Below are 22300 nucleotides of genomic sequence, written 5' to 3'. Positions count from 1 at the left end.
ATGAGAGAAATCATAAGTTGAGATCTAAACCCTAGTATCTCATGGTTTTGAACCTTAGTATTTCAGTTTTTTTTATTGAAATTTTTATCTATTATTATTTTATTAGTTTATACATAAGATATTTTGTTTAAATTGCCTTTGGACAAGAAAACGGTTTCAATTTTGCTTTGTTTTGTGCTTATATTCTTTTGTCTTCGGTGAATGTTTGGGTATATACGTTTTTGAGAATAGTTTTTCCAAAAATATATTATTTAGTTTTGGACCTGATAATCCAATGTCTTCTGGAGCGCAAAACAAGCATTTACTGTATTTTGTACTATATTTTATTTTTCAGCTGTTATTTTAAAAGTAAAGTATAATTGTTCCATGAAACAATTGAAGTTGTCCTATAAAACAACCAACACTATATTGATAGCAAAAGCAATCTATAATAGGTTAGTGAAATAGAACTCTACTCTCTTTAGATTCCACTTATAAAATTAAAATATAAATTGTTGTTACACTTACTTTCCATGAATAAAGTATCAGTAGAGCATAAAAGAATAAAGTAACTTTTGCTTTTCTTTTTTCCTTTTCTATAATGAAAGAAGAACATAAACTTTTTCGCTATGAGGAATAATCCGACTAATGCATTCCACCAAATATTAGAATCTCTACTTCATATAGTTGATGAGCAAACCAAATAAACGAACAACTACACTCATAATGTTCCAAAATGATTACCCCATTGTGCTTTTGGGGAATTAAATAAAGTGATCTTAAATAAAGCCTCATATATTTTTAAAAAATTATCTAGTGTTTAAATATCTAAATTTTATCTTTTAAAAATAAACTGTACTCCCTTATAACTGATTTAATTCAAATATAAATCTCCAAAAGGACAATTCAGTAGCATGAGTAGGAATTTATGTAATCTCTGTCACTGTAATTGACTTTCCTGTTAATTTTTGTTTTAAGCATTCTGTATTCAAAACAAATTGATGCGGCTAATCATATGCGTGTCAGCTAAACTCAATAACACTTCGAATAATTAATGTGTTTTTAGAACTCAAGAAATCTATTAATTAATATAATAGAGTGATCTCAATTATCCTAGCGCAGAAATGGGTGGCATACATCCACTCTCATAAAACAAAACTAAATCTAATTAATTTACTGCCGACGGAGTTATTTCCCTAGAGAACAATGTACAAAGAGAAAAATAAATAGAATTGCAAAGAGCCAAAACATAAAGCCCCACTGGTAACACACGAAGACTTGATAAAATGATCAAATCCATCCAAGATTTCCCAACTCAATGTCAGAAATCGACCTCTCTCTTTTTTTCGCTCTCAGCATGTGATCCCTTTAACCAGGAATCTCTACTCTCTAGATACCACTTCCCCTTGAACCTTCCCCCCCCCCCCCCAAAAAAAAAAAAAAAAAAAAAAGAACTTCTCTTTAGTTATGTTATTGTTGTACTACTATATATATATATATATGGACAGTGTACTCAACTTGAAGACAAGCTCCTCTTTATTTCCCTCCATTATTTTCACACCAAAAGCCAAAGATGGTTTTGTGGAGCCAATTGGTCATCTCAAGTACTCTGCTTCTCCATTTAGTCAGCATTATATCTGTGTTCTTACACACTACTGCAAGAGCAGAGCTTGTAGTACAAAATGTTAGTGGTCTTAGTTGGAAAAGCAAAGGAGTAGTAAGCAGTAGCAGGTGCAACTTGTTTCAGGGTCGATGGGTTATTGACCCTTCTTTTCCTCTCTATGATTCCTCAACTTGCCCTTTCATTGATCCTGAATTTGATTGCCAAAAATATGGCCGCCCTGATAAGCAATACATGAAATATGCTTGGAAACCTGATTCTTGCAACTTACCCAGGTACCCTTTCAAATTCTTCTTCCATAACTGTCAGTTTTTGATATGCAAAAATGACTTACAAAATATTGTGTCAACCATTTTGAAGAAACAAAGAAGTTCTTTTTTCTTCCTATGACTGTTTTTTATGTGCAAAAATGACTTAGAAAACATTGTGTGTCATCCACTTGGAAGAAGCAAAAATCAAAAAATTTCCTCCTCAATACGGTTTGGTGAGCTTATTCATATTGCTAATTTCAAAGTTTAAAAGATGAGGATTACGGTAGATTAATAAAAATATTAAGCTAGTCAATTTATGATAAATTCTCGTAACCGATGTAGTAGTTGTTTTAATGCGGTTAGTAGATTATTATTTTAATTTTTTGGAGATTTTATTTGATTGTAGTGTTTGTGGATTTTGGTGTTTTAGGTTTAATGGAAAAGATTTCTTGAAGAGATGGACAGGAAAGAAGATAATGTTTATTGGTGATTCGTTGAGTTTGAACATGTGGGAATCACTAGCTTGTATGCTACATGCGTCGGTGCCCAATGCCAAGACTTCTTTTGCTAGGAGGGAGACACTTTCTTCTGTGACCTTTCAGGTTTACTCTCTGTTTTCTTTTTGTGCTTTTAGTTTTCTTGTTTTCCTTTCTGCTGTTCACTCTGCGAAAGAAAAGATAAGAAGATAAGTACTTTCTCAGTGAGGAACTCGAGTTTCTGTTAGTTGATCACTGCTTGGGAAGAAACTCGAGTGAAAGGGGAAAAAGAAAAGTCGTTGGTATTTTACTGTTTTTGATTGGGTGTAAAACATCTTTAATCCCAAGTATTTTAGGACAAAAAATGATTTTTCTAATCATTTGTTGATATTAGTTGCATTTAATAGTTGAAAACATCTACGTTACGTTATTATAATTGTAGTGGATCATGATGTTGGTTGTTACAATAGTGATAAAGTATAGCAAGTGGGGAGGGTGTAGAATTCAGCCGAAAATAAGTTACCTCTCTTACTTTGATAATTTTCTATCTTAAAATTCTATACATGAATGGTATAAAAAAAAATACTCACAATTATATTACTTTAAAGTAATTACGTATAAATTTCTATAGTCAATTAGTAATTTGATAAAAATGACAAGTAATCTTCTATAATACATTATATAAAAATTATTTGTACTATCAACATATATATATATATAAAATTGTATGTTCTCACGTGCTCTACCTTGGTGTCACTCCTATTTTCCTTTACAATACTTTGAGACTGCAACTAGTGTAAGATAGACAGATGGAGTTACGTTGCTAAGGAGAAAGTTCATTTCCTTTGCCAATTTTATATCTTCTGTTTGGCAAATCTTGAAGGAGGTACAACCAAGATCCAACTAAGATATAAAATTAGGGAATAGAAAAGATTATCTTTTGTTTCTTGTGACAGCAATGAGCAATCATTAATACTCCTACACAAAAAAATAAATGAAAAGAAAATAGAGAATAGTGGTAGGGCAAAGACCAAAGTTGTTCTTAGTCCAACAAAGAAAAAAGAGAACGCTGACTTCTTAGCTTTCCAAGAATTTACTTCGAAAGGAGACAGCAGGAATTTTATTGGGTTTTGTCTTGTCTTGATTATCGGTAAAAACCCGTGAACTTGTGAGATTCGTGCTTAACCCTTTTCCATATGCCACTTCCTTTCCTGTTTTCCACCAAACCAAATGTCTTCCTTTCGTTTTCTACCAATGGAAAAAGAATAACACAAACTGCCTTGGTTCTTTTACTTCATTCGCTTACAAAGATTAGTCGATTCGCTAATTTGAATTCGCTTCAAGATATTTAACAATTTTTAGAAACACAAAAAGTGATTGATCAATCTTTATAAAAAAATTATTTTTACTATTCCAATTTCTAAATTAGTTAGAGAACTAAGAGAGACATTTACGCACATACTTTAATGACTTTTTCACCTTGATTAAGGCTATTAAATGTGGGAAAACTTGAAAAAGTAGATAATATGAATGGAAAGTAGTACTACTATGTTTTCAATTTTAAAATACAGTGCTTCATATCATCGTTTCCCCAACTACTACTCCAAGAAAATATTGGGAATGCCTTAAAAAGAAAAAAAAAAAAGATTGGTTGTTCAAGATTACATGCGTATAATTTGAACTCTTTTGCTGATAAAGACAAGTTAATGTCAACTATTGTGGTTCTAGTCTCTGTTTTGCCTTGATGGTTCACCTAGTTACATCATCAAAATTGAGATATCCTCATGGAATGTAGCAATATCCTCATGGAATGTAGCAACTGCACTACACAAGTGACCAAGACCCACTCATGTCTAGTGGAGCATTATTATCCAGTTGTAGTTACAAGAGAGAAATAATTATCAATTTGTAGTTGTTACCTGGCCAGAACATTGCCACAATCATTGGTAGGTCCAAGCTTAGGCATGTTTTATTGCGACTTTTTTGGTTGTCAGGGCATAAGTACCTTCACCTTTGGCCTTAGCCAAATCTACCCAAAAAAACAAAAGCTCAAAAAAAGAAAACTAAAAGGCATTGCTTTGCTATAAAAGCTTCTGACAACCGTTACCAACTTGTTACTCATATTTATTATGGAAAATAAAGGGTATTCCACTATAGCTTTTGATTATCTATAACTTTCAAGACTGATAGACTTTGTCACTTTTCTTTGTTGCTTTATATCTTTTCCCCCTCAGGATTATGGGGTTACTTTATTCCTCTATCGAACCACTTACCTTGTGGATATAGTAAGAGAGAAAATTGGAAGGGTATTGAAATTGGATTCCATTCAACAAGGTGATGCTTGGAAAGGAATGGATATGCTAATTTTCAATTCTTGGCATTGGTGGACTCACAAGGGCAACTCTCAACCGTACGATCTTCATTTCTCCACTTTTTCAATTTTTCTCAAGCAGTGCAAAACACACTTTATAATATATTAAGACATGAAATGGTTAGAGGTCAGAAAAAAAAACTATAGTGACAGAATCATATTTTTGTAGATGGGATTATGTGGAAGATGGTTCAAAGGTAACCAAAGATATGGACCGTTTGATGGCATTTTACAAGGGTCTAACTACTTGGGGAAGATGGGTTGACCGAAATGTTGACTCCTCCAAGACCAAAGTCTTCTTCCAGGGAATTTCTCCAACTCATTATATGTAAGTACTAAACCTCTTCATTTGTTCAAGAATCTTGTTACAATCATGTCAACTAGAAAGGCAACTACATTAAATCTTTGTAATAAATATTGATTGATAACCTAGAAGGGGAGCCTGTGAGAATGATAAAATTTTCGTGTGACCTATAGGTCATCGATTTGAGCCATAAAATCAGTTAGATGCTTGATTCAGAGTAGGCTGCTTACGTAGGGGTGCGACCCTGTGTGAACGCGGGATGCTTCATTCACTGGGCTGCCCATTGATTGATAACCTAGAAAAAGTAGTATGCAACCTGCTGCAACCAGCTGAAGTGTAATGAAATGAAAAAAAATTACACTATCAATGGATATAACTTAAATACTTCTCACAGACCAGCAACTATCACTAATCAGAAATGTTTCCCACTCTTTACAAGCTCAAAATTTATACTTTGTTCCATCGTTATCAGGGGTACGGAATGGGGAGGATCAACAAAGAATTGTAACTCAGAGCAAATGCCATTAGCAGGGTCAACATATCCAGCAGGGACACCAGCATCTGCAGTTGTAGTTAACAAAGTATTAAATAGGATGAAAACAGCAGTTTACCTCCTTGATATCACGTTTCTCTCCCAATTAAGGAAAGATGCTCATCCATCAGTTTACAGCGGCGATCACCCTGGTGTTGATTGCAGCCATTGGTGTCTCCCCGGACTACCTGATACTTGGAACCAGCTTCTCTACGCAGCTCTGATTATGTGAGGATGAACTATGAAGAACCTCATATAATTTATCCTTTTAATCTTCCTTTCCACTTATAAAGTGAAAATTAACTGTACATTTGTGGAGGTATTTGAAGACCATCGGCTGAAAACAGCGAGCAATCAGGTGCACATGGCAATCATTGGCGCAGTCCTGGACTTCTTAATAATTGGAGCCAGCTTCTTTGTGCTGCAATTCTTCTCTGAAGATGAAGAATTCAAATTATTTTTTATTGCCCATAGTTTGTTTCTTTTCATAGGTATTGGTCTGTGTATTATAGGGGCCTAGGCTCGACTGTGAAAATATTGATTCAAGGACATACAATAGCTTTCAGATGTAATAAGCACTGTGATTGGGGAGTAGGGGTGCATAGGAGTGCTGATAATTTTCAGCTACTAGCTTGAAGTTTATTTTCATTTTATTAAGCAATTATGAATAAAAGCAGATTTCCTCTGCTTATTTATGGATTTAAGACTTCACGAGTCCTAGTTAATGTAAAAGCTTAATATCCAGATATGGAACTTCATGGGTAAGTTTTAAGATTCACAAGGACGAAAATGTTGGTCATTCAAAGAACTTTAAAGGAAAGTGATCACCATGGAAAAGATCAATCAACTTTACTACAAGGATTTGGACAAAAATTAGATTTGAACTCTTGACAGTCTGTTTACGTTCCTCCTTTTCTCGTTTTCGGGGAGAGGGGGCAGTAAATGTGCATGCACATTTTTGAACTCATATTGCTTCAACACTCAATTTGATGCAAACGTATGATAAACAAGAATGATAGTGCCCCAAGGGATGTTCAAGAAATTTCCTCCAAAATTGTAACTCAATTACTAAAGTTTTTTGCATTGTTCATGGTTTAAAATATGATCCAAGCCCCCACCAAATTTTGACATTGTTCATGCTTATCATATCCTCATAAGTTGAGAGGACAGAAACTTTGTTATAGATTGTGTATATAAAGAAGAAACAAGTAACCATAGATTTGTCCTTTGATGAAATTCATAACATATAGGAGTACCTGAGACACTGATCCCTTCATTTAGCATGGAATTCATTAACTTTGTCTCAGGCTGACGATATTCTGAATTTGGGCCATAGGACTTGCAAACTCCATATAGACTGACAAGAAGAAATGCCTTAAAGCAAACACAGTCGTGAGCAGAAATTATTAAGCTGACGCCCAAATGTATCATATAGAAAGATTATTGCAAGCAAAGCAAACAGATATATCAGCCAGGACACAATTAGAAACAACAGACTGAAGGTGAGGGCACAGGAAATCACCAGGGTTGGCTCCTCTATGAGTAGTAAGCCTTGGGAATTTTTTAACTCTTAATTTCTTAAATATAAGTATAAGAGCAACGTATGCACAAAATGTAAGTTTAAATATCTAAACATAATAATGTACGCACAAGTCACAACATAACATACTAAGAACCAATTGCAGAAGAAAAACATTGTATAATGTATTTTATAGTCAAATACCTATAGCATAATTCAACAAAGAAAATTCTGTGACTGACAGCTGAAAGCATAAACTCTGCTTTAGTCCTATGAGGCTTTTTTTCTCCCATGGTTATCCCAAGGTGTATAAATTTCCCTCACACTAGGGCCACTCCCAACTTCTCCTTACAAAATGATAGTTTTTAGGTCCTTGACCGACTTCCATTGATATAAATCGTCACAAGTACACGGCTTGAATTCACAAGGTTTACTAATCAAAGTATTATCAACTTTATCATCACATACAACAGCAGAATTCAAAAAGTATTAGCAGCTGTAATTTTTCAATTCCTTTAACACAAAAAATCCCTTCTTGCAAAACCAAATTCAAACACAAATTAAGCCAAAATTAGAACATTTTCTAATCCGAATGACATCAAGCCACTTTAATGGAGGATATTGTTAGATGAATTGTGCTAACATTATCACTAGAAACAGCTGATTTGGGTACTTCATTATCAGCATTACTGAATCAGTTTTTCTCGAGAAGGGACCTTTCGTGATTATGCTGCCACAAAGTTTAGTGAGAAAATGAAATAGACTTAAAGGATGAAAAGAACTCAAGAACCATTTCTGGCCTCTATGCAAAAAAAGCCTCCAGCTGTTACAAGTGGAAAGTACAACTCCTAATAACATGCACCAGCAGACATCATGTTAGCTGTTGTAACAAGTTATCTTCAACAACTCCAAGTACTACAAATTAAAGGTATTGAAGAGGAAAGAAGAGATTATAGCAAAAGGATTTCAGATTAGATTGAACAAGTTATTTTACCTATTTCATTTCCCTAAAATGTCATGATATCACACCTCAAACTGCAAACCTCGTTTATAGCAGCAGATACTTTCACTACTTTTAAGTCCCAAGCAGGTTAAAAAGTCAATCTTGATAAAAAATTCACAAGCAATAGTCTAGTAACCTGATCACCAATCAACCAAATAACATTACAACAATCAGATTTAGTTGTTCTCTAATCATCTTATGACCATGCTACTACATTCTACATTTGCAACATTTATCTGGATAGTAAGTACAATACCTAATTCTTCCTCCTGTCAGTAAGTTCATTCCGAGATAGTAACATTTATTGTGTCCTCTAGCACTTCAGAAAAATTAAGGAAGAGAATGAGAGAGAAAAACATACCTATGTTGATCATAGTCAACCCCCAATCCAAATAAAAAGAGGTGTCATTGTTTACCCAAAAAATGATACAGTGAAATTTGTTCGTGGTTTTTAGACAGATGACTCAATTTGATCCCAAAAGATAATGAATTAATCAATTTTCGTACAAGATACTTAGCTCAAATGTAAATAAAACGATAGATTTGGAGAACTCTGAAACAGGGTTTCCAGGCACGATGATAATAATAACAACAAGCTAGAGAGAGAAATAGTATCGACATGCTGTATTAGAATATGTTCTTTGATGCCTAGAAAATCGTGTCTTACAATGATAGTTGAGCCTATTATTTATAGCTCAGTGGGCGTAATGGTCTGGCCCACCACTAATGACAATTATTGGGGTGTGATAATAGAAACCTTACGGTAAACATAAATGCTCAGATTTCTTTAATGAGCTGTTACTCTTTAATGTTGTGAAATATTATTCATTAAATGTCATCGGGAGCAGCATGCTTAATGCCTTACAAACTTGACTTATTCGGTGACACGCGAGGTAGTTGTGCTCGGTTTTGATTTCACTTGTCTCTTTTTCGGTGGCCACATAGCCTAAAGTCTTTTACCCAATACAGTCATGAGAGATGTAATTTGGCGACGAATTCGAGGTAAAGGAGAAAAGGGTTGATTATGAATTGTGGCGTGGATAATTGATGAGAGTCGGCTTATAGTTGCAATCACTTCTTCCTGTTGATAAACCACCTCTTCTAATAACCTGGCTAGGCTTCTCCAAGGTGGAAATCACTTTTTTTAAATAAAAAAAAAAATACACTTCTCAAAATAAGCTGATTTTTTTTCTTTAATTTTTTTTTTTTTTTTTAAGTTTGAAAATGATAAAATAAATAAAAGTTACAATTTTTTTGGATATTGCGATTTCAAATATTGGGCAGATTTTTCTCCATATTATGTTGTTGAGAATTGATCGCAAAATAAAAACAAGTTGAGAAACTTTTTCCAAATAAAGAGGGATAAAATTAAAAAATATCTCAGCTGGAAGAGATAATAAGAAGGAAAATAAGAGGTTATCCACGGTTTTGGACAGAATATTGGCGCAAATTTTAGATATTTCGACAATTTTCATTTTCTTTTTATACTTTACGTGCAAAACAATCCTAAAAAAGAAAATTGTTAAACTTTCTTTTGCTTGTTCTCCTCCTTTCTCCCCTTTCAAGAAAAAAGGCACAAAGAAAACATATCTTCCAGCTTTTATTTAATGTCAAGGAAAGTGAGGAAAAATGAAAAAGATATAGAAAAAGAAAAGTAAACATATGTTTAAAACTTCAAAAATTGAATTTGAAATGGTGGAAGTTATATTTGAAACTCAGGAAATAGCATATAACCAACTCCGCTTAACGCACCTAAACGAATCCAAGGCTCATATCAGTTTACATATTTGTATAATCTCCTCAAGACTTTTTGGCAACTGCTTTAGAGATGGTGTTAATTCATAGAAGCTTTGACTTCAAGTTATGGTACTTAGGAATTTTAAGGATTTAAAGTTTATGAGTTCTAAATTTGCAACCGAACCCGTAGCTCGTTAGTTATTGAGTTCGTAATTAAATAATTTTTTAGACAAATAGAATATCTAAGCAAAAAGCTACTTTTTTAGACAAATAGAATGTCTAAGCAAAAAGCTACTGGTTCGTGTGAACATACAAGTCACATACATGTCTGTAAGGACAAGTTATGAACAGATGAAGAGTCCATTTTGGCACGATTTATGAATAAATTAATAAATGTTTATGCAGAAAAATGGCTACTGCCATTGGTATGTATGAATGTCACTCTTTACAACAAAAATAACAGCATTCTGAAGCTGAGTTTGCTACAGATTGTTAATTAGCAAGGTGTAAATCTGCAAACATATTTGTGTTGCTGCTGTTGCTGATTTTGACATTGTATATGGCAAGATCTTGCTTTGTCTCTCAACTCTTGGAATGCTCTCATTGTCTCCACATCAAAACCTCCGGCAAACTTGACAAAAACAAAAAACACACAGCACAAAATTAATAATTAGTACTACAAGACAGCATGTGAAATAACAAAATTTTCATTAAAATGTTTGTTTCTTTTTTCGTGTAAAAAATTCATTATTTATACCTGATGTACTCGAAAGGCGAACCTAACGCCTTGAATTATAAGCTCTTCTTCTTCGGGACCACCACCAACCATTTCTAACTCTGCGGATACCCTCTTCATGTACTTCATGGCTAATTTTACTGATGCCAGCTTTATCTGCAATAATTCAAAAACAAAAACAACACAACTACCTCACGTTACCACCAAGTCTATCTTTGTGTTATTTCTCAATCAAAGCAGTAGAGCAGCATGGTACAAAATTTGAGACCACACGGTTTGCAAAAAATGGGAAGGTTATTAATACTATACGTCTTGCCCCACATAACAGTGAAATAAAAAGAGAGGAAAACAGTAAATTTTGCAGGCAAGTAGAATGTCTGTGAACTTTGCCTGCTCTTAATTATGTCATCTTGCAGGGACAAATACTAACAAACTAGATATATCACAAGTTCAATCCATGTTTAGGTAATTTAAACTTAAGCACATTTTCATGTCAAAAAGAAAAGAAATTTTTCATTGGCCTCCACCATGCATCCGCCATAAGAAGGGTAATGTAGCTCAATTATATTTTGGACAAATTTTATTAGCATTGATAAATCTTGAAAACCATGAAAGGGAAAGGAAAGAAACAAGCTAAGGTATAGCCAATTAGGAAGTTTCTTCCTGCTAGAGGCTATTCTTTGTTCGCTGTTGACTGCTTAGACCAACACAATAAAGAAGTTTCAGGTTAATGTGCCATTAAAATATGCAGATCTATCTTAGTGCAACATTATAAAAATCATAGGGATCTATAAAAGGTCAACACTAAGAATCTGATTCCTTTTCTTTCTACTTGCTACCAACACTAAGTATAAAAAGGGATGCAGACAAGCAAATATGTTTTGGAAAACTGAGACTTAGCATGTGCGCATGCAGGCATGGGCATAGTTAATAAGGCAAAACTTCCCCATAATTTCTGTCTTCTAGTAACCTCTAATCTTAGAATAATACAAAACAGATATTATCCCATGCTTCTACTTTGGCTATCCATTATTCAACGGCATGACTAAACCTCCATGGACCATCTTCAATTACCATTCTGCATTTGTTTTCGGTTCTATTTTTCATTTCCTTCTAGTCACAACCCTAAGATATAGAAACCGAGAGACAGACCGACTATCGGTTTTCTTTATGAATGATGCCACGAGAATATATAAATAACTTATTGTGTGTCTAATATACAACTTTTGCAAAGCAGATGACAATAACATAGAGAAATTCCAGGAAATAACTATTGCAGGAACAACCATAAGATAGGGAGAGATCTGAGTGTTGGTTCTTCTACTACACACCAAATTAAACCACAAAAAAAAACAAGTCACTGTTTGATGGTTTACCCAGCTTTGCAGAGCAGGGAAGTATGTAGAAAATTCAAGAATGAAGTTTCGACACATCTAGCTTCCGTGCATTATGCATCAATTTTTAGAGCCTTTTGGGAACTATCACTGGTCTCTTTTTTTAAATAGTCAGTAAAAGATTTTAAAAGCACCAAAAGATGGCACGAATTGAGATCCCAAGTCAACTTAACATATTGTGAAGACATTTTTATATGGAACATCAATTGGAAAATAATACATCAAACAACTACAATATAGTAGAGATCATAAAGGAGACAAGAAAAATATTAATTACCTGCGTAACATAACCAGTATCCAGCATCCACTCAATTGGAATTTGGAATACTTTATATCTCTTTGAAGCTGATTCTCTCATTCTTGACAAATTGTAAAGTCCATGCTCTAATCTGTTTAAATGAGACAACAATTGACATTACAATGGAGAACAATCACTAACTACCATATTTCATTTATGATGCAAGTTCTCATTACTTAATTTAGAACTAAAGTAAGAATAACAGTAAATTAAGAAATAGAGCAAATTTGTACTTCTCATATAAAGACTGCATTTTCTTAAGAGCTGTGCCACAGGGTTGTCTGGGATTATCGCGAAAGGACGATGCCTCAGATTCAAGTTTCTTCAGATCACAATATCCAAATGCAGCTTCTCTCAATGCATCAGCCTTTTGCTCCGGCCATTCGAAGTGTTTCAGAACAGCCCTTTCATCAACCTGAAAAAACTTCAAGTCATCATATGATTGATTGACCGAAAATATAAAATGGGTATGACAAATAGTGAAAAGAAGTTTACCAGGTAAGAGAGCTCATCATCAAGCCATTTTACAAAAGGCACAACATCCTCAATATCTGCGAATGCAGCATTTTCCACTTCTTTGATCAAAAACCTTATAAAATCTCCTTGTGTCTCAACATCTGTTTTAATCTGCAATCAAGGAAACAAAAAGGGGAATATAATCAGAAATTAAATATACTAACCATACAAATGAAATTTTATGGTTAATCCTTATTAAATGCTACAATTTTTAAAAGATTTTACATCACAGTTAATCCTTTTCTTTCAACTATCCTTTGGGCAACCTCATTAATATGTCATTCTATTTTCTCAAATACTCCATCAATTCCATAATTTTAGTACAATTTTGCTTCCCAATTGCCAAAGAAATACATTTTGACTAATATATCTTCAACTATTTTATGTTTTTATGTTAAACGAAAGAAATGAAGTTATTAGCACATTGTATGCAATTATCAAAATCCCTAATTTTGTTCAAATACTAATATCAGATCTGGGAAAAAAAAAAAAAATCAGTTTTTCTTATAATCCCGTGTCAATTATAAAGATTGTGAAAGCGATTATTCTTTCAAATTGACTAAATTGCCCAGAGTGAGTTGATGGAATTACAGCTTTTCCAGATTCATAATTGCACTTTACCTCTACCAATATTGATTCGAATCTACATGCTGTCTTATCTTGTAAGAAACTAAGCAAAATTCCAAGAAAAAGTGCAATAGGGGTACCAGAAAAAGACATCACAGACTAGTCATTTTCACTGACAGTAATCCAACAAGGAAATGGCAAAGCAGTAATTTAGCCCAATAACCATGGCCAAAGAACTTACCGCCAGTAAATAGGCAGACCGGTTCTCAATTTCTCCGATCATATCCTTTGCCGTGGCTGTCGCTGGAGCATCGGCGGCACCACTAACTCCGGCACCGGAATCTCTTCGGCAGTCCCTCCGCATTAGAGAGTGATAAAATTCCACCACTTCAGGTATACGCCTAACCTTTGCTGGCACGGGCTTTAATCCTTTCGGAGGTGGTGGTGGAGGTGGCGGGGGGCCTGTTTTGACCGCCGCCGCTGGAGGTGGTGGCGGAGGAGGCGGAGGAGGAACTGGTGCCAACATTTTGGGCGCCGTCGCTGGCAGTGGAGGTGGTGGAGGTGGAGGTGGAATGTTAGAAATTTCAGCTAAAGCACGTTCAGCTGAATCTGATAAAGAACTATAAGACGGAGAAGATGAAGAAGAAGATAACGATGACGATGACGATGACGATGACGATGGCAATAGCGTCGACGATGGCCGTGGTGGTGGTTTAGGAACACGTGGAACACGTGATCTCAAACTCATAATGCCAGCAGATATCTCAGCTAACTCCTCTGAATTACTCCGAGAATGTCTAGGCCTGTCACACATTTCCATTGCACCAACTATTTCCTCTTTCATCTCACACTCGGGTTTCGAAGCCACACTGATGCTAGGTTGAGTCACGCATTTTCTCAAATACTTGGTCATGTTAGATTTGTTGTGAGCACCATTTGTTACAGCATCCACAAGCCTATGAGCTGATAACTCTTCATTAGCTTTCTTCAGCTCAGAAATTTCAGCTTCCATAGCTTTTACCCTCTCTTCGTGCCTCCCGTTTTGCTTCACTAGCTCAATGTGCAACATCTCTACTTCTTGTCTAAGCCTTTCATTTTCCACTCCCAAGCATTCAATCATTCGTTTTTTTCGTTCTATTTCTGCATCTTTTAGGGTGATCTCACTCTCCAACACTGGAAGAATAGCAACTGATTCCTGGAGCAGTTTCTTCTCGAGGATCTCGGTTTTTAAACGGGACTCTCTTTCGCGTAACTCTTCGACTAAGCGTAGGAGCTCTGCAACGTCCGGTGGACGAGGCTGGACTTGGGCGGAGGAACGGGGAAAGTAAACACCGAAAGAGCGAGAAAATCCTGCACTTTTGGGAGTAGTCTGCTGCTTTGTGCAGCTGGGTGAAGGAGAAGGAGGCTTGGGAACTGAATCTTGCTTTGATGGCTTTGGATTTGCAGGTGATTTCTGTAAACCCATAGCCGTTTTTACTTTGCCAGCAACCATTGTTGCATCTAACAAACACAGATTAAAGAGCTTTTTTTTACTCTGTTCTCGCTCAATATAATCTCTAACTATTGGTTTTCACGAATGCTATGCCTATCCCCTCAAATTTACAAAGGAGAAGGACTAGTCTCCAAAATGAGGTCCCTATCTATGCGCCTGGAAGAAAGGGGGTAGGGGGAGTTATAGGGGGTATGAAAGAGTAAGTGAAGATACTGTAACTCTCTTCAGTTTGTGTGTTTTAGTATAGAGGGTATTTGTTTGTTGGAACTTTGAATGTGTAAATGATGCAGCGATATCGATGAACGGTCTTCTTTTCTTGGATCCGCTTTGATTTTTATTTTTAAAAACAAAAAATAAGACAAAAGCATTTTTGCTAAAGTTGAAATATTTTGACTCATCCACGCGCGTAATTGAGCAACTATTTCACATTTACCCCAACGTTTTGAAACAGACATATTAGTTCCAACGGTCATTGTCCTTGATCAAAACTTCCTCTATTTTATTTTAATTTGAACGTACTGATAATCTAGAAATCAAATTTATGTAGTTCAAATATTTAAACATTTTTTGAATGTCCGTTACTTGAAAGAACGATTTATTGTGAGTTTATCCGCGTCGAGAGTTTATAAAAAACAGTCTCTCTATTTTTTCGGGATAGGAGTAAGGCTGCGTATATCTTATCTGCATATAACATTTCAAATCAGAGTATTAGTGCCTCAATACTATTTCTTTTATATAAACATCTCTGGATAGGTGTTCCGTGTATGTTTCAATTGCAAAAGTTCTCTTGTTAATGTTACTTAATAACGATACAAAAAAAGAATATCTTACAATACACTTTTAGAGGTAGGTTACTGGTACATAAGATTAAAATATTAAAAAAATTATCATTAAAATCAGGTTATGTTATAAAAAATCAATTTTAGTAAGGTAAATGTAATATTTCAAATCACAAAGATAATTATGTTGTCAGGATAATTTTGAAGAGTGATTTCTGAAATTATTATTATAAACTTATAGGAGTAGTAGTATTAGCTAATTGCATCGATACATTGCGTTTAAAGAAAAAAATTAACATCACGCGCCGGAGTGAGAGATTAAGATGTGTTATTTTTTTTATCTATTCTCTCGAGTGCTATATTTGTCGGAAAACCAAATTTTGAGAGTGACTCGACTAAGAGAACATTAAAAAATTAGTAGGAAAATGGAAACACTGTTTCTAACGGTCACCTTATCAGTACGTGAGAATTTGTACTTTTACCGCGAGTGGAAGGTCTCGTGATGTTATTTAACGAGGGTAGTTGGTTTGAATTTTTGAGGTAGGTCTCACTTTTAATTAAGAGATCTCTTATTATTTTGACTGTTTGCTTAGGGTGCATTATATGTTTGACTTCACTTGGAAATGCGATAGTTACCTTGATCTATAACAAGATATTCTTGTTTTTAGTTATATAGGAGGAGGGTAAAAAGGAAGGGGATGTTATGAACCTCCATCTTAACTAAACTAGGCATCAAGTTAATTAGCGGTAAAAAGGAAGAATTTTAAATAAGATGAGGAATTCAGTGTTTTTTTATTCTAACTGAAGCGTAAAAATTGTGTTAAGCTAATGATGTTGTAGTGGAGAACAAAAAGATGAATTTCCAAGCTATGAGCTTGTGAATGAAAACACAAAGCAAGATACGGTTCAAACATATACCCCTCGAGGGAGAGCAATTAACTAAGCAGACTGTAAACGGGAAAAATATATTGTATGATCCTTTAATAATGACATTATTATATATTATAATCTTTTAATTACGAAATTAGCATATTTTATATCTCAAAGTCCTTAGAATGGAAGAATTTGTATAGTCCCAAGAAGTAGAGCATTCGGTTGGAGTTGAATCATTGTCCTCTAAGTCAAAGACTCACAATAGTTCAGCGTTGTATTTAAGTTTTTATTGATCTTATTATGACACAGAAAAGGAGGGGGGGGGGGGGGGATCCCCTGCTCAATTACGACTAATAAAGGCGACATTACTAACAAGTTGAACAATATATGAACCACTGACTTCCCTTTCAATTCCAGCATTTAGCAACATGAGTGCTTAATTATGTTTTTTGTGATAATCCAGATCGATATATTGAAGGATTAAACATGACTACTTCATGATAATTAATTAGTGCTCAGGATTTGATGGATATGGCTCTTTACTCCTCAATTGTGTGCTATTATTTACCTGAATGGAGTTTGGTTAAGCATAATCATTAAGCATTATTTTAGCAACCACAACCCATAGCTTGTGTGGTAAGCTCAAAATCTGAAGATCCCTGAGGTTTATTGGATTATTCTCGAAACAAATATAGCTTTGTTATGAGTAACATTTAGCAGTTGATTTCACCGGACGTAGATAATTTTGTAATTTTCCCTAGATTTGAAATATTAATAGAAAGTTCTCTGTGTTTTTTCCCTGCTTCTTCCTTAGATGGATAAATACGATTTGCATCCAACTGTACATGCAATGCATCAGAGTACAATTAGTTGAACTATTTCAATAAATTTTATTTATGCAGGGATGTGTCGGCATAGATTTTGGAATGATTTCTTCTTTAGAGTAGGTGTTATCCACCTTAATGAGCCTAATATGAGTTATTTTATTTTGTTTACATTGCTACAATTGACTTGAATGTCTCTCTCTTTAGTTAACCTTCCTTAGATTTTTCTCAAATTCTCTCCCACACCTTACAACGGCATCCTTAACTTCTCCTATTGTTTAGCATTTTATAAAATTAACTTTATTTGCGCCTCCATTAAGATTGACAAGCTTAACTGGAGATTTGTTATGTCACTAAACATCGTTCGAGTAATTTTTTTATGGCCACCAAAAGTTCATAGATTTCTTCTTGTGTTTGTTTCCAATGAGACAGGGGAAGAAAAACTCACTCTACGCCAGCTCCTACATTTCATAATTGCCATGTCGGCTTATTAGTTCTAGTATCAATTTGTAGGTGACGCGCATAAAACCGTTGTATAAAATTAATGTTCTTACTTATCAAAAATAGTATAAAAAAGTATCGAATTTAAGGATTAGAGTAGTTATTAATTATTTTCTTCTTGTTGAAAAATACAAAATTCAAGTAAATTTTCTCAAAGTTCTAAAATAAGAATTTAAAATGATCTAAAATTTTAACTAATATTGAAGCTCCATTTCATCAATTTTCGATCCCCAAGCTTGATCCCGATTAATTTTTTTTAGACTTCTACTCAAACTTTGAAACTATTTCATTCGTTTTATTACATGTAAATTGATTCTACTGCTCGGAATCAAGTCCTACACAACAAACACACATTACGTATATAATATAATACTCATATTCTAGCTCAACACATTTGAACTAATTTGAAAAGCTTTAACTAAAACTCAACACATTTTAAGCATTTTGATGATCATGTATACAACAGAGAGCGTGAAAAGCTACTGAAATGGGACTAACTTTTTATATGCAAAAACAGAGTGAGTTAATCAGGAATAGGTAAGGTTGGTTGAAAGAACATGCAATGCAGTAATGGATGGAGATGGAGAATTTAAAGGGATTTCATTTGGAGTTTGGTTTTTCATATATGGAGTGATACATCACTTTCAGATGAAGATTGCTGAGCCTGGCAATATAGTGACCATTAACAAAACATTGTCTATCTCTCCCATTGTCTTTCTCATCCCCTCTCTTTTTCATATATTACTTTGTCTCATTCCCGCTATTTTACTTCAACTCTTGACCTTAAGTTGGAAATGGATAACACGAACAATAAGAAAAAGTGCTCTACTCTTATTATTGAAGTTGATGTATGAACATGCACACCTTTCGGAGATTTCACTATTTACCTTTTTACGTGATCATTTGATGCAGCTGTTTTTTCGCCCTCTCTGATATATTATTACAGTATGATATACAGCGGCGGACCCAAGATTTTGTGCAAGCGGGTTCAATCTTAAAAGTACATAACTTTAATCGTAAAATAGTAGTTGTCAAGTTGGTTTAAATAAAATATTTATATAAAATTTACGCAACTTTAATCGTAATTTATACAAATACACAGTATTAATTTTTGACGAAGCGAGTTCAGTTAAACCGCTTGTCACCATGTGCGTCCGCCACGGATAATATATATACCACTCTGCTGTGCATTAGTATTATTTATATTATTTACAGGGAATGAAGTACGTGCAATCTCGATCAATTATGTCCAATTTCCAAATGGCAACCTTAATGCCTTGCCTTTGAGGGCAGTGGGATGCCCCGATAAGATTACACTTCTAATGAAAAATTCAGCTATTAGAGAAAAACAACTTTTATGAGTTTAAGTAATAAACCATCAGTGTAAATAAATTTTATTATATTATATTATCTTAATATATTTGTTTACCCTTAAAATTGAATAATAATTAAACTTATAATGAGGTTCTAAGGATACGCGATTTTACTTAATACCGACAGACAAATATGAAGATTAATAACAGAAATGAACTATAAAATAAAGCGAACCAATATTGAAACGGAATTCAACTATCTAGGGTGCCCTCGAACTGACTGATACCAAAATAGTTGAAAATAAAGCGAGCTGATGAACAATTGTATCAACAGGAAAGAAAATTGTATTGCTTTTTTACGTGAGAATACAAATGGTTAATACTCTCCTTTATATAGTAGAGGAGTTCTACTTATGATATAACTCTAATTACAGAAGAAAATCCCATGATATGCTTATTAACCGTTTCTGATTTGATCCGTTCCGAGATTTACGCCATGATTCTCGACCAGTCACCGAGGTTTACGCCGTGATCTTTGACTAGATACGGATATCTCGCCTTTCTGTTATTGTGCTATCTTCGATCTTGCTCGATGTCTGTCTTGTTTGGCTCGATCGCTACTAGCCTCGGTCTTGACAGGTACCTCAGTTCTGAACTCGGTACCTTATCCTCGTGATATCGCCTATTCCGTTACGAGGCTATCCTTCGATGCAAACTCCCAGCCTCGGTCAAATAGTAAAATTGGGTGGGGCCGGTTTTAACCGTATACAGATAGTCCCCTCATTTTTTTGGAGTGTAATGACAAAAAATGAATTGAGCCTTCGATATCTCGACCTGTCATGATGTCATCCTTGTGACGTAAGTGACGGAGGTGACTGAAATATCCCATCTGTACAGTTATCAAGGCATTAAATGCACGTCAGTCGATGGTCGGCCACCACCAATATTGAACCGTCGTTGTGAAATTTATAAATAGCCCCTCTCTCCACCATTTTGAACTTTTACTTTCAGATTTTCAATCTCCAAAGCTTTTTATATCTTCTAATTTCTTCATCTGCAAATCTACGATTTTCACTGCTAACCTCTTCTCAAAACACCAAATCTTATCATCTCCATCTATTTTTAACTTCAAATCCATACAAAACTGGCTAAAATATCAAAAATTGTTCCTCAAAAGGAAAACGCTTCTTTATCGCGGCTGGCCGGCGACAAGACATCGGCAGAGCCGCGCCCCGAGGAGTGTGTTCCCAGGGGTGTGTCCTCACTTCCGATTTTAAGATCGATAAAGCCTCGTAGATTCCCAGTCGGTGCGAGCCAGTGTAGATGTATATATGCTCGATAATTGAGGGATACCTTAAGTAGGTAAAGAAAGATTGCAATTGGGAGGGCAAAGAGGTAGTGATCCCGACCCCCGAAGAGGACATCACCACCCATGTGGAAGGGTTTCTAAGTGTTTACACTTACCATTTCACGTTGGGCCCCCTCGACCTCGTCGTCGTTGATTTTTGCCGCCAGTATCAAATAAGCCTAGGCCAAATCCATCCTTCCTTTTGGCGAATTGTGATTCTACTCCCATTCTTCGTGAGCAAAGTCGAGGGGATGCCTTTCACCCTCGACCACCTTATCAGGTTATACAGTCCCCGCCTCTATCGAGGTGGGTTAATAAAACTCCAACGCCGGACTACCAAAGTGATGTTCTCGAGCATAGACGAGGATAAGGACCGAGGCTGGATGGGCCGATACGTTCGAGTAAGGACTTCTGACCTAATCCCGGCCGAGAAGATGCCATATTTTGAGAAATGGAATATGAAGTGTAAGTACAATCCAACTGTTAGCTCTTATTTATTGTTTTGCTCCTTTGCTTCTTCTCATCGATATCCCCTTCCGTGATGTAGCGGTCGCTTGGATGCCCGATGCAATTCCTAACCTCAAGAGCTGGGTTCGAGACCTGGCCTCGACCTCTTCATATGTCGAACGCTCATGGAAAGCTTTGAATCGGGTAAGCCTTAACTCCCCTTGTTGGTGTTATACTTGTGTTCATTTTTCTCTTCCTTTCTAACTTCTTTTCTTTTTTCTGTGTAGGCCTCAGCGCTTCACTGGGAAGCATTTTCTCGGTCTTGAGCTGAGCTAAGTCGGTGTGAGGCCGACCTCCGAGGGCTCACGGAGGAGAGGAATGCCCTTAAACTTCTCTGTGGGCAAAAAGAAGAGGAGACCAAGGACCTCCGAGCTGTGTTGGCCAAGGCTCACCAAGATCAGACCGACCTGATCGAGTAGGTAATGAAAATCTTAAAAGCTCATAGGTTCGATTCGGGAACGGTGGCTAATATTTTAATCTCACAGCTGCAGCAGAAGGTCAAGAGGATCGAGCAGCTCCGCGAGGAGGTCAATATGATGAAGGCGGAGACCTTGGGGTGGAAAGAAGGCATGGACCGCTTCGGTGCAGAAAAAGAGACTGCTCTATCCAAATTGTCATCGACTGAAAGTCAGCTTCGAGGCATGAGGGAGAAAAGCTCAATTCAGCCAAAGAAAATAGAGGAGCTCGAGGCTCGGCTGGCTTCCAAACTTACAAAGGCCAAGTCTGAAGCCGAAAAGGCAAAGGTCGAGGCAGAGGCGATCGTGGCCGTCTATCGGGCTGATGCTAAAGCCGCTCAAGTCCAAGTAAGAGAGGCACCCGAGATCGTTTAAACTCGAGCATATTGGATTGCCGAACTCGCAAAATGCCAATCTCGGAGGGAAACCCTCGAGGAGATCCACGCTCGAGGTTTCGATCTTACCAACGAGATACTAAAGGCTAGAGAGCATGAAGCCGACGCTGGAGCGCTGGCCACTTCTGATGATAATGATAATGATGGCAGCAAGAGCAGGTCCGAGAATGGGGATGACCTCGATGGAGAAGAAGCTGCCCCCGGAGAAGATCAGGAACCTTAGGATTTTTCACTTTTGATCTTTTTGTATAGGATCCTGATCGGACCTTGTAAATATTCTCATATATATAAAGATCTCTTTCCTTTCCGACTTTCATTTATTCCTTGTGAAAATTTTGTTCATAAGTTCAAGGCTTAGGCAATTTGATCGAAGCCGAACTAGTGTAGTTTTTATAATCGAGTGAGTACTTGCTCGAACTCGGAGTAGGGTGACCCTTAGGTTTTAATTAAGTGAGGATGATTTCTCAAAAATAAACTGGCCCTTTAGGCTCTTGAATTAGGCTGATACG

At 35.8% G+C, this 22300-nt stretch overlaps 2 protein-coding genes across 2 annotated transcripts; one reads left to right on the top strand and one right to left on the bottom strand.

Moving 5' to 3' along the window:
- The first annotated feature begins 1482 nt into the window (after window positions 1-1482).
- LOC104095534 (protein trichome birefringence-like 37) lies at window positions 1483-6238 on the top strand. Its single transcript, XM_009601681.4, has 5 exons — window positions 1483-1875; window positions 2282-2453; window positions 4562-4737; window positions 4868-5026; window positions 5475-6238. Exons 1-5 carry the CDS (start codon window positions 1553-1555, stop codon window positions 5764-5766), a joined length of 1122 nt encoding a protein of 373 aa, XP_009599976.1. The 5' UTR covers window positions 1483-1552; the 3' UTR covers window positions 5767-6238.
- A 3918-nt stretch (window positions 6239-10156) lies between these two features.
- On the bottom strand, window positions 10157-15087 carry LOC104095535 (protein INCREASED PETAL GROWTH ANISOTROPY 1). The gene is made up of 6 exons (XM_009601682.4): window positions 13546-15087; window positions 12717-12848; window positions 12455-12636; window positions 12201-12312; window positions 10551-10685; window positions 10157-10424 (listed from the first exon to the last, which is right to left on the bottom strand). Exons 1-6 carry the CDS (start codon window positions 14794-14796, stop codon window positions 10290-10292), a joined length of 1947 nt encoding a protein of 648 aa, XP_009599977.1. The 5' UTR covers window positions 14797-15087; the 3' UTR covers window positions 10157-10289.
- Between the last annotated feature and the right edge of the window lie 7213 nt (window positions 15088-22300).

The sequence above is a fragment of the Nicotiana tomentosiformis genome, chromosome 2 (genome assembly GCF_000390325.3).
Source record: "Nicotiana tomentosiformis chromosome 2, ASM39032v3, whole genome shotgun sequence".
Lineage (NCBI taxonomy): Eukaryota > Viridiplantae > Streptophyta > Magnoliopsida > Solanales > Solanaceae > Nicotiana > Nicotiana tomentosiformis.
The sequence above is the reverse complement of the archived record's forward strand: the minus strand, read 5'-3'. Positions and strand labels throughout refer to the sequence as shown.